Source organism: Salvelinus sp. IW2-2015, linkage group LG26 (assembly GCF_002910315.2).
Source record: "Salvelinus sp. IW2-2015 linkage group LG26, ASM291031v2, whole genome shotgun sequence".
NCBI lineage: Eukaryota > Metazoa > Chordata > Actinopteri > Salmoniformes > Salmonidae > Salvelinus > Salvelinus sp. IW2-2015.
In genome coordinates, this window is record NC_036866.1 from 29,817,271 (window position 1) to 29,831,051 (window position 13,781).

Here is a 13,781-nt window from a genome sequence, read left to right on the forward strand (position 1 = left end):
GTAGGTGTTCCTTTTGTCCAGGTGGGAAAGGGCAGTGTGGAGTACAATGGAGATTGCGTCATCTGTGGATCTGTTATGGCGCTATGCAAATCTGAGTGGATCCAGGGTGTCTGGGATGATGGTGTTGTTGTGAGCCATGACCAGCCTTTCAAAGGATMTCATGGCTACAGATGTAAGTTCTACGGGGCGATAATCATTTAGACAGTGTCATGACTGTCCTGTGGGGATCAGACTGGGTCAGATCAGATGGGTGGGTGACAGTAACCAGGCCTCTCTCTCTCTCTGACAGAGGGGGGAAAGGAGTACAATAGAGATTGCGTCATCTGTGGATCTGTTAGGGCGGTATGCAAATCGGATGGGAGAGAGGGGGAGCTACTGGATGGTCGACTGTACACACTCTGTCGTAAATTTAAGCAGGAGAGAACTCGCTCTCTGCTCTTTAGTAGCAACCAAAGGAATATCTTTGTTCAGACACTTTTGCCCGCCCGAAACGCTAACGTCCAAAAGTGGATAACGGAACAATAATTCTAACATAGGGGATTTGGGAAATTGTCAGCGGGGAGAAGTAGAAAATGAATGTAACTTGGAAAAGATACCCCTTAATCTGTCAAGTTTTCATCCAATATGATGTGAATACAATGTGAAAAATGATGAAAGTATTTTAAGATATGAATGTGATTTTAGTTTTCTAATGAGATAATCGTTTTTGAAATCCTTTGCACAGTAACTAGCCACGCCCCGAGTGAGGTCAGAGAGCTTGTCAGCATGACAGAACGACCCTTTTTACCAAGAGTGTCACGCCCTGACCTTAGAGATCCTTTTTATGTCTCTATTTTGGTTTGGTCAGGGCGTGAGTTGGGGTGGGCATTCTATGTCTGGTGTTCTATGTTTTCTTTTCTGTGTGTTTGGCCGGGTGTGGTTCTCAATCAGAGGCAGCTGTCTATCGTTGTCTCTGATTGAGAACCATACTTAGGTAGCCTTTTTCCACCTGTTTGTTGTGGGTAGTTGTGGGTAGTTTTCTGTTTTGTGTTGTTGCACCAGACAGAACTGTTTCGTTTTGTTCACTCTCTTTGTTGTTTTTGTTGTTTCAGTGTTCAGGTTATTTATTAAATTATAATGAACACTTACGACGCTGCGTTTTGGTCACCTTCATTCCAGGACGATCATTACAGAACTACCCACCACCAAAGGACCAAGCAGCGTGGTGGAATGGACTCCTGGACATGGGAGGAAATCTTGGACGGCAAGGGACCCTGGGCACAGCCGGGAGAGTATCGCCGTCCTAAAGAGGAGCTGGAGGCAGATAAAGCGGAGCGGCGACGCTACGAGGAGTTGGCTCGAGGAAAACGTGCACGAGAGGCAGCCCCAGAATTTGTTTGGGGGGGGGGCACACGAGGAGATTTGCGGAGTCAGGTAGGAGACCTGAGCCAACTCCCCGTGCTTACCGTGGCGAGCATGTGACTGGTCAGGCCCCGTGCTATGGGGTGATGCGCACGGTGTCCTCAGTGCGCACTCATAGCCCGGTGCGCTATATCCCAGCTCCTCGCATCGGCCGGGCTAGAGTGGGCATCGAGCCAGGACGGAGTGTGCCAGCCCTGCTCTCCAGGCCTCCAGTGCGTCTCCTCGGCCCGGGTTTCCTGGTGCAGCCTCGCCAAGGTGGTCCCGGTTCGCCAGCACAGCCTGTGCGGCTTGTTCCAGCTCCTGCACTTGCCGGGCTACAGGGGGATCCAGCCAGGACGAGTTGTGCTAGCTCTGCGCTCGAGACCGCAGTGCGCCTCCTGGCCCAGTGTATCCGGTGCCTCGGCCAAGGAAGAGCCTCTACATGTCTCCCCAGCCTGGTGAGTCCTGTGCCTTCTCCCAGAGCCAGGCCTCCTGTGTGTCTCTCCACTCCTGTGGTGATCCATGGCACGAGCTTCCAGTGATGATCCATGGCAAGAAGCCTCCAGTGATGATCATGGTAAGAAGCCTCAGTGATGATCCATGGTAGAAGCCTCCAGTGATGATCCATGGCACAGCCTCCAGTGATGACCATGGCAAGAAGCTCCAGTGAATCCATGGCACGAAGCCTCCAGTGATGATCCATGGCAAGAAGCCTCAGTGGTGATCCATGGCACGAAGCCTTGGGAGGAAATCTTGGACGGCAAGGACCCTGGGCACAGCCGGTAGAGTATCGCCGTCCTAAGAGGAGCTGGAGGCAGATATTTTATTATCGTTATTTTACCAGGTAAGTTGACTGAGAACACGTTCTATTGCAGCAACGACCTGGGGAATAGTTACAGGGGAGAGGAGGGGTGAATAAGCCAATTGTAAACTGGGGATTATTAGGTGACCGTGATGGTTGAGGGCCGATTGGGAATTTAGCCGACCCCGGGTTAACACCCCTACTCTTACGATAAGTGCCATGGGATCTTTAATGACCTCAGAGAGTCAGGACACCCGTTTACCGTCCCATCCGAAAGACAGCACCCTACACAGAGCAGTGTCCCCAATCCATGCCCTGGGCATTGGGATCTTTGTTTAGACAGAGGAAAGAGTGCCTCCTACTGGCCCTCCAACACACTTCCAGCAGCATCTGGTCCCATCCAAGGACTGACCAGGACCAACCCTGCTTAGCTTCAGAAGCAAGCCAGCAGTGGTATGCAGGGTGGTATGCTGCTGGCTAAATAAAGCGGAGCGGCGAGGCTACGAGGAGTTGGCTCGGGAAAACGTGCACGAGAGGTAGCCCAGAATGTCTTTCGGGGGGGGGGGGCAGTGAAGTCACCAGCCACTAGGAACACTGCTTCTGGGTGAGCATTTTCTTGTTTGCTTATGGCAATATACAGCTCTGAGTGCGGACTTAGTGCCAACATTGGTTTGTGGTGTAAATATAGAGCTACGAAAAATATAGATGAAAACTCTTGGTAAATAGTGTGGTCTACAACTTATCATGAGGTATTCTAACTCAGGCAAGAATAATCTTGAGACGCACCAGTTGTTGTTAACAAAGAGACATACCCCCCCGGAGTTTGCCCGATGCAGCCATTCTGTCCTGCCGATGTATAGAAAATCCAGCTAGATTTATATTTATCATGTCCTTGTTCAGCACGACTCAGAGAAACATAGGATATTACAGTTCTTCAGATCACATTGACAGGATAGTATCGAATCGAGCTCATACAGTTTATTCTCCAGTGATTCTCCATGTTCGCCAATAGAACAGAGGGTAGAGSTGATTTATCCACTCTCTGACATAGTCTCGTTAGGTATCCAGAACATGTGACTTGGGCTGGAGCCAAACCCTTCCAGTGCCTCTCACTTTATAGCCACTGGTCCTTATTGTGTATCTCTTAGTGGTCAGGGCCCCTCATCCTCAGAAGAGCAGTTCCTAGCCCAGGGTCTCATCTTCATAACCACAGCCCTAATGAAGGTCTTTAATGGGCCTACTGCTGGCCCTAAATGCTATCACCCCCTCAAGTGGCGGTGTTAAGTACCAAAGAGGGAGAGATGAGTGAATTGTTTATTGTAACTAGCCCCCTCTGGCCTGACCTCTGACCTCTAAGATAACCTGCCTGAAGGAGGTGATTGGCTGTGGGTGCAGCTAGGCTCTGTCCAATGGTCATTAGGTCTTTATTGGCAATACCGGGACAGGATCTGGTACAGGAACTGGAACAAACCGGTTGAAATGTGTGTATAAGTGGTCACGACACCAGAATTTTGAATTTTGACTGATACAGATACTAGGTTTAGTATCCCGATTCTCGATACCATCACAATTCTCAATACAAAAATTATACCAAAATGATACCACGGCAAAAAAGGCATACAGTAAAACTTCAATTAAACGCAGTCTCAAATAGCCGCCTGTCCCTTTTAATAGCTGGGCACTGGCACTTATTTCAGGAAATAAACGCCTGTTTCAAATAAACACTGGGTCTAAATGAATTGTTTATGAGGTTACCATTAATTACCATGAACTGTTTACGAGGTTTAATGTTTGATTTGTTACATTAAATAATTCAGTAATGACTCAAAAAAATAATGCTAATCATACATTTTTATCGCCAGTAAGAAACTGCTAGCCATTGGCTGCTAACAACTGAGAACTGCTAGCTAACAGGCAAGCACAAAAAATAGTCAACAACTTTGGGAGTACAGAACCCTAGAAATGGCAGATTACCCTCTACTGGCGAAAGTAAGGTTACAGAAAATACACAGACAGCATAGAATATTTATTGTCAAGGATTATTTTTTAAATTTTTTTTTTTCGGGATACTAAGACAAAATAAAGGTGACACAATGTGTATATGATAACACATTAGTGCATGAAATGAAGAAATTGATTAAAATGCTGTAAGTGAATGCTGGAATTAAACAATTAAACATGCAAATGAGCAAAAGCTATGTGCATTAAGGAAATAGACTGGCGAAAGTAAGGTTACAGAAAATACACAGACAGCATAGAATATTTATTGTCAAGGATTATTTTATTTTTTATTTTTTTCGGCATACTAAGACAAAATAAAGGTGACACAATGTGTATATGATAACACATTAGTGCATGAAATTAAGAATTAAACAATTAATTGTTTAACAGGCTGAAATAGAAGCCTGTTTCTAATAAGCCCCTGTTGTGTTCAGTGATTTTAGCAAATAAACGCCCGGGCTATTAATTTAGGTTTTACAGTATTAACCGAAGTCTCAGAATGTTACTTGAACTTTAACTCGTTGGATTTTTTTACATCAATATTTTTCAGAAACAGCCATGTACAACTTAATGAATCAATTAAATAAATCATAGAATCACTTTGACTTTGTTTATACCAATCTAACTACATAACAATATAATGTTAATAATTTATTTGAATGGTAAATCTATTGATAAACATGGTAAATCAAGATGGAGCCTAGGCCTACTCACTATATACAGGTGAAGGTATATTCAATAGGAGTGTGTGAATGCACTGAGTTATTGAGCTAATTCTGGCTGATTTCATGGGGCTACAGATGACAAACAATCCCTTCCATTTGGGACAGCATGAGTGGGGAGCTCACATGATGCTGCCAAGGCTAAGGCTAAGTTGAGCCGGCACAGGGGACATCAGATGCGATGATAGACAGACTTGATCCGTGAGACAAATAATTCAGAAAGTAACAAAAGTCCTAGTACCGAACCGTTTTTCATGTTCTAGTATCAAAAAAGTACAGACGTTTTGGTGTACCATGCAACACTAGAGTGTATTGTGTGTGTGTGCATATGTGTGTTTGTCAGTGGAATGTACTCATGGATACAAAGGGCAACAAGGCATCCCCAAAAAATGTACCAATAAAAAAGGAAAAAAACGAAATAATGTAACTTTCGTCTATCTGTGTTAATTATCCTTCAATTCGAAAAAGCCTGAATGTGCTGTACACTACCAGTCAAATGTTTTAGAACACCTCCTCATTCAAGGGTTTTTCTTTATTTTTTTACAATTTTCTACATTGTAGAATAATAGTGAAGACATCAAAACTATGAAATAACACACATGGAATCAAGTACTAACCAAAAAAGTGTTTAACAAATCAAAATATATTTTATATTTGAGATTCTTCAAACAGCCACCCTTTGCCTTGATGACAGCGTTGCACACTCTTGGCATTCTCTCAACCAGCTTCACCTGGAATGTTTTTTCAACAGTCTTGAAGGAGTTCCCACATATGCTGAGCACTTGTTGGCTGCTTTTCCTTCACTCTGCGGTCCGACTCATCCCAAACCATCTCAATTTGGTGGAGGTCGGGGGATTGTGGAGGCCAGGTCATCTGATGCAGCACTCCATCACTCTCCTCCTTGGTAAAATAGCCCTTACACAGCCTGGAGGTGTGTTGGGTCATTGTCTTGTTGGAAAAACAAATGATAGTCCCACTAAGGCCAATCCAGACGGGATGGCGTATCAATATATAAAATATATAAAATATTTAATGGAAAAGTGTTGCCTGCATATGTATTCACCCCTTTGCTATGAAGCCCCTAAATAAGATCTGGTGCAACCAAATACTTTCAGAAGTCACATAATTAGTTAAACAAAGTCCACCTGTGTGCAATCTAAGTGTCACATGATCTGTCACATGATCTCAGTATATATATACACCTGTTCTGAAAGGCCCCAGAGTCTGCAACACCACTTAAGAAGGGGCACTACCAAGCAAGCAGCAGTATGAAGGCCAAGGAGCTCTCCAAACAGGTCAGGGACAAAGTTGTGGAGAAGTACAGATCAGGGTTGGGTTATAAAAAAATATCGGAAACTTTGAACATCCCACGGAGCACCATTAAATCCATTATTTAAAAAATTGAAAGAATATGGCACCAGAACAAACCTGCCAAGAGATGGCCGCCCAACAAAACTCACGGACCAGGCAAAGAGGGCATTAATCAGAGATGCAACAAAGAGACCAAAGATAACCCTGAAGGAGCTGCATAGCTCCACAGCGGAGATTGGAGTATCTGTCCATAGGACCACTTTAAGCCGTACACTCCACAGAGCTGGGTTTTACGGAAGAGTGGCCAGAAAAAAAGCCATTGCTTAAAGAAAGAAATAAGCAAACACTTTTGGTGTTRGCCAAAAGGCATGTGGGAGACTCCCCAAACATATGGAAGAAGGTACACTGGTCAGATGAGACTAAAATTGGGCTTTTTGGCCATCAAGGAAAACGCTATGTCTGGCGCAAACACAACACCTCTCATCAACCCGAGAACACCATGCCCACAGTGAAGCATGTTGGTGGCAGCATCATGCTGTGGGGATGTTTTTCACCGGCAGGGACTGGGAAACTGGTCAGAATTGAAGAAATGATGGATGGGGCTAAATACAGGGAAATTCTTGAGGGAAACCTGTTTCAGTCTTCCAGAGATTTGAGATTGGGACAGAGGTTCACCTTCTAGCAGGACAATGACCCTAAGCATACTGCTAAAGCAACACTCGAGAGGTTTAAGGGGAAACATTTAAATGTCTTGGAATGGCCTGGTCAAAGCCCAGACCTCAATCCATTTGAGAATCTGTGGTATGACTTAAAGATTGCTGTACACCAGCGGAACACATTCAATTTGAAGGAGCTGGAAAGGTTTTGTCTTGAAGAATGGGCAAAAATCCCAGTGGCTAGATGTGGCAAGCTTATAGAGACATACCCCAAGAGACTTGCAGCCGTAATTGCTGCAAAAGGTGGCTCTACAAAGTATTGACTTTAGGGGGGTGAATAGTTATGCACACTCAAGTTTACAGTTTTTTTGTCTTATTTCTTGTTTGTTTCACAAGAAAAAATATGTTGCATCTTCAAAATGGTGGGCATGTTGTATAAATCTAATGACATAACCCTCCCCCKAAAAATATATTTAAATTCCAGGTTGTAATGCAACAACATTTGAAAAATGCCAAGGGGGTGAATACTTTCGCAAGCCACTGTATATGTTTTGTGCCTGAAGACATGCATTCTGTTATAGAGTTGGTACATTCAGAAAGCTGCACTGTGCCATTCACAGCCTCTCCTCTTCTCTCTCCTCTACCCTCCAATTTGCTTCACTCCGCTCCCCTCTGCTCTCCTGTTCTGATGAGAATTAATGTACTCTGACGTCCCAAAGGGACTCCCCCACTACCCCCACCACCACCCCTAATGAAGAAATACAGCCTGGCCAAAAACACGGAGGGAGAGAGGTAAGAAAAAGAGGAGGATTGAGGGAGAGAGGGGGGGAGTACAAAGAGAAAGGACGAGAGGAGGGGAGAAAGAAGGAGTACAGGGAGGGAGAGATTGTAAGACATAGAGATGGGGAGAGGGAGAGAGAAAGATATAGAGAGAAAAGAGATGGAGAAAAGGGCTACATAGAGGGAAATAGAGTGAGGTATGAAGAGAAGGAGAAAGAAAGAGAAAAGGGAAGAGAAAGGGACGGGTTCTCTCTCAGTATGGATCACTGGTCCCAGACATCTCCTGACTTATGGGTTAATCTGCCTCTACCATTAAGCACCATCACACTCTGATCACAGAGCAAAGGACAGGTCACTCACTACTACTCCTGGTCTGGTCCCCATTCCTTCACTTCAGGAGAGGCTGTGGGTGCAGGAGAGCTGGGGAAGCAGGGGGGTGCTTTGGCAAGGGTTAAGTGGAGGGGGGGGCATGTGGTGTGTGGAAAAGGAGACACCGGCTTGGTGGGTTGGAGGAGTTGCTGGGGATGGAGTATAAGGAGGGCGTCTGAGGAGACTGGAGGTGGGCAGGGGATAAGGGGGTAAGGGGAGGCTGTGGAAGGGTTTGGATGCAGCCCAAGTCACATGGCCTCGGTGGCCATACCCTGCCCCAGGGCAGCCAGGGGCAATGACAGCCCTAAAACTCCCCTAGGACCAGCAATACACCCTGTGCACAAACGTAAACACACACAGACACACACACAGAATATGAGCATGGCTGCAAGAACAGAACGTGACCCCAAGACTGCAACAGAGTGACGACACACACGCCCTAAACGCTGACCACCACAGAATAAGTGTTACAAAGTCTCTTGTGGAGCAATGTCATCCACACACATCGCATGGACGTACGTGCCCATATGGTGTCCGACAGAGGCCCATGGTCAGGATGTCCTGTGTGACTGTCGGTGTGACAGTGTGTGAGAGTACGTGACTCAAACTAATACCAACTGTGGCTCGGTCTCAAATAGCCTTGCATTGTGGGTAGCTCAGGTTACACATCCTCCGTTTTCACTTATCCTTTTCTAATCTCCTCTGACACAGACAGACAGACAGACAGACAGACAGACAGACAGACAGACAGACAGACAGACAGACAGACAGACAGACAGACAGACAGACAGACAGACAGACAGACAGACAGACAGACAGACAGACAGACAGACAGAGTGTATCAGAGCACTGAGAGCAGAGGGAATAAGCCAAATTAAAGTGTTATTAGGGCAACGGAGACTGTGTGTGTGCGTGTGTGTAACGACAGCAACATCGGGGGAGATAAACCCCTAAAGGTAGGAGAATAATGACTGATATGCACAGACCTCATCAAATGACAGACTTCATTATGTCTAACTCATCTGGGCATGTACTATACTATATCAAGCATGAGGGAGTTAACTGCTCTGAAAAAAACACTAATGATCTTATTTAATCAAAACCTAAGTATGGATTTATTTTCTTAGCGGTCCAAACCAGACGATCAGGCTGCTTTCTGTTTTTGAAGACCCCTGGGGCGATGATATTGCTACAGTATAACTGATTTGTATTGGAATAAACAAAAACAACCACAGAGTAGGAGAATGGGACAGACAGGTTTACAGTGAGAGGGGGTGGAGAGTTGTGTACAGTTTCTTGGCCTTGAATGAGTCAGCGAACTCTTACACTGCGGAGAGAGGCCAGGTCCAACCTTATGGCCTCCACCCTGGCCTTGTGCTGCAAAGAGAACAAACACAACACATCATCATGGCCATCCTCATCATGACTCCACGGCATATTGAGAATCCGTCACACACATACACACACACTAGCTCCTGGGCTGACTCCCATAAATCAGAAGCAGACTTTTAGATTGACATCAGCTGATGTTGAGGTAGACCAGACAGTGTGCAGATGTCTGCAGATCTGATGAGACATCATGAGCACAGCCCAACTACAGCAGACAGACACTATTATGTCTCAGGATGTCGTCTCGGGTTCACATGGTACTGCCGGTTCTGTCTGTCTGCTGCCAGAGTGTGCGTGCATGTGTAGTTCATCACACACCATATGCCGGTAGACAGGAGAGGAGGAGAGTGGAGAGGAGATTAAGCGGTGAAAGATAGATTACTGTAGAGCTGAATACATAGCTGCATTTACACACTGAATACAGACTACTCATCATCTACTCTATCAGACTGGATTCAGTCTACATACACAGCTGATCCTGTCAGAGATGTATTATCATGACCAGGTATAGAACCCAGTCCTCAGCCCTGTCCCCTCACAGCAGTCACGCGTTTGTTCTCAGTGTTTTAACTCAGGATCTCTGCTCTCCATATAACATACAAGTAGGGTTATTCAGATTTCCATACCTTCATACCGTTCTGGTACCATACCYGGGTATACGTTATTACAGACAGTGCACACAAGGGTCGTTATATATCTTTCAAAACGATCCAGGAGGGATTGATTGTCTCTGCTGTAACCAAGAAGCTTGATCTTGCAAGTTAGCCACTTAGCTACCAAAGTTAGCAAACCAAATGCATAGCTGGTTCCGTGAGCTGGAGATAATTGATTTGGCACAACGTGCACAGATAGGGCTACACCTGTGCAGAGCACATGCCCCTTTCCCCTTCCAGTCTTCAAAGTGGCCTTTTCGGTGGTGGTAGATTTTTTTMGCATACATTTTTTTTCTGGTTGTTGTTCTGAACCCACTGCCCGCAAGTTGTCGTTGAATTCTCATCTACGCTTCAGAACCAAAAAGTTGTGTSTCTTGACTGTTGACCAATGACCAGTCATCAGCGTTGGCGCACATATCCAGATGGGTGACCAGACAGAACTTGTTTCACTTCCTCCAGCTTTGCCTGACGAAAACAGAGCAGTCCTACATTTATATGATCTATATAAAACACAGTTTAGAAATCTACTATGGAGGCATCTTTCCCAGAACAACAACAGGGTACCTGGCAATTTGATTTTCCTATTTCAGATAGACCTAGTTTGGGTGGCTACTGGCTATATGTCTAAAGAAAAGCAGCTGATGGCACTGCCTTCAACACTATAGGATGAAGTGACATATTCTGAATGTATCACAATATTGGTAAGGAAGAACAAGGCTACAACGGCTGGCAACAGGCARTCTGCAAGCAGGCAGCCCTCCGATCCTGCAACCTCTGCTACAAATAGACTGTATGATTTAGCTCGCTCTGGACTCCAGAGAAGTGACATGATATACCGCTAGTTGATGTTGAATGCTAACATGAATTCATTTTGCTCCAAATGCAGGTGTAAAATGCAGTTTATTTCTGTAGCCTATCTTGCTTTTTGAAAATTCATCAACATTTATGGCTGTAATGACAGGCGACAATACATTTGCGTGGGTCGCAAGTTTTGTACAACTCCTTTTTGGGGGTAGCCAGCTAAAAAGTTTGAAAACCACTAGGGTACATGTTAGTGGCGACGCATGGAGTTGGGTTATAGTAATGGCAGGCGACAGTATTTCTGACAATCTTATATTTTGACAGGATTTGTGTGGTCATTGTTACTAAGTGCAGCATTTATTCCAGATGAAAATAGTTTTGCAATATACTATACTCACAAGACAGCTGCTTATCCTCTTCTTTGAATAAATGCTCAATTTCTTGGTGGGGTGCAATTTTTTGGGTTTGAGCACATGCCCCCCAAAAGGTCTGTCTTAGGTAGTTAACTTATAGTTAGTTATAAGCAGTGGTGTGTATCACCCCCCCCCCCCCCCCCCCCCCCCCCCCAACCCAAATGACCCGGGGGGGTCCCCAACCCAATTGTTCTTTTTTTGGTATAATCTTACCGTCTGTATTTTAAAATATCACGGTATACTGTATATATGGTATGTCACCCAAGCCTACATACAAGTACACACACGGGACCTGCAGCATGTGTGAGGTGTGTGAGGTGTGTGAGGTGTGTGAGGTGTGTGAGGTGTGTGAGGTGTGTGAGGTGTGTGAGGTGTGTGAGGTGTGTGAGGTGTGTGATTGTGTGTGAGGTGTGTGATTGTGTGTGAGGTGTGTGAGTGTAGCGTGAACCAGGGAAGCGTGTGTTCCTCTCAGACCAATGGTCCGTTAGACTCATCCCTCAAGCCAGAGAAAAACACCACTCCTGGGATTCCACCGTCTGGGATTGGGAATATCAGCTATTCCTGACGCACACTTTCCCCGCAGTCCCTAGAGAACACTGTCAGCTCACATTACCCCAGGAAAAAGCGTTCAATGTTCCGCTCTCCGCTTCCGACTCCCCCGTCAGCCTTTTCCCACATCTCATCTCTATCCCAGGAACGTCATGAGGGAGCGTCTTTCCTTCATGCAGCTGTCTCTGTAGAGAGTAACTGTACCGGACACCACAGCAAGGACACACATGGAACAATACCCACCAGCCAAGCCAAACACGCCAAGGGTTAACAGCTCCTTCGTATTTAAGGTACATTTTTCAGGAGTTTTACAATTGCATTTACTGCCCCTATAAGAATTTACACATTCACACACGTAATACACACACACAAATATTCAATTCTGCGACTCAAGGGTAAAACCAGGCCAGCGTAGAATGATCTAATCTGAATGGTGCTCTTGATGCTATGATATACCATTCCAGGGCTGCTATTACACAGAGTTAAGGAGGTGATGATGGCCATTATACATGTCTGATTATAGGGAGATCGGGGATGTTTCGTATGATCTACACACAGCATTAATCACAGGTGAGAGAGTATGATCAGCTCCTTTAATGACCCTGTAAAAGTGMCACACAACAAACACACGGTCTAAACCTCCCTCACTTCCTTTACTAGAGACTGGTTTCCTCCAGACAGGTTTGCTCCTGCCTAGGGAGTTTTTCCTGACCACTCATTTCTACTTGATCTATAGGGGTTTCGGCCGGGATTGCTGTTAAAACAATTTGGAACATGTATTAAAATGCTCAATATGAATAAAATATGACAAATGCATCAACTCCTGTTTCTCAGTGACAGAGAAGATGTCTGAAGATCCTCAGAGAGAGAGAGAGAGAGATGGAGGAATGGAGGGGGTATGGGGGAAGTGGGGTACTGGAGCAAATCTAGCAGAGGGAGGTGAGCAGCCTGCCTCCTAACCCTCCCTCCCTCCACCAGCCTGCCTACCCTCCCTATACAGATTGAAGTCTTGCGAAGAAAATAAACTTTATTGCCTGGAAAGAGGGGGAAAAGCATGTAAAAAGCATTAAAGCGATGGAGGTGAACAATTAGACAGATGGCCAGGTTTCAGAAGGAGAAAAGGGGGAAAAGGAGAGAGGCAGAAAGAGCAAGAGAGAACGTGCGGACGCAATTGTTCAGGGGTTTAACGAGGAGGCTGACAAGTCGTGGTCTCCTGAAGGGCGTTGAGGAAGTGAGAGACAGTGAAGCTGCTCTGGTAACACTGAGTGCACTAACGCTGACTAGGCTACACCAGGGGACGCTAGTGGACTGGTGACATGGCTACTGGCTACATACCACCTTGGACTTCTGTCAGATACTAACTCTGACTTTGGTGAAATACAAATTCTGGTTAAATTCTCAGACTTTGAAAGTATTATTCCATTGACTGGCTGAATACTAAAAACAGAATCATAAAGTCAATGCATCACCTTCCACTCAGGTTTTGGGTGGATTTGGGAGCAGACTGAGCAAGATGGTCTGGGGTCTTTCTGTCATCTGTCTGTCGGCAAAAACAGCCACATGGTGGGGACTCAAAGCACAAGGTCACCATGATGACAACACAAGCTTCAGATCCCACTCCCTCCCCCTGCCCCCACACCGCCCCACCCATCACCCCCAGAGAACAGCTGTCTGTAACATCACTGTGACCTTTCTGACTTTCACCACAGACAGAAAGAGAGAGAGAGAGAGAAAGAGAGAGACAGAGAGAGAGCGAGAGAGAGAGAGAGAGAGAGAGAGAGAGTCTTCTCATGCTTTGTTGATTTCAAAAAAGCCTTCGACTCAATTTGGCATGAGGGTCTGCTATACAAATTGATGGAAAGTGGTGTTGGGGGTAAAACATACGACATTATAAAATCCATGTACACAAACAACAAGTGTGCGGTTAAAATTGGCAAAAAACACACACATTTCTT

General features: G+C 45.4%; 1 protein-coding gene across 1 annotated transcript in view; it reads right to left on the bottom strand.

The window, feature by feature from the left end:
• The window catches only part of wwox (WW domain containing oxidoreductase), a 242,855-nt gene that overhangs the window by 173,927 nt on the left and 55,147 nt on the right, over positions 1 to 13,781 (bottom strand). Inside the window, 3 exon segments of the mRNA XM_070435238.1 lie at position 9,100; positions 9,312 to 9,344; positions 9,346 to 9,398. Coding sequence (XP_070291339.1) covers position 9,100; positions 9,312 to 9,344; positions 9,346 to 9,398 — 87 coding nt within the window.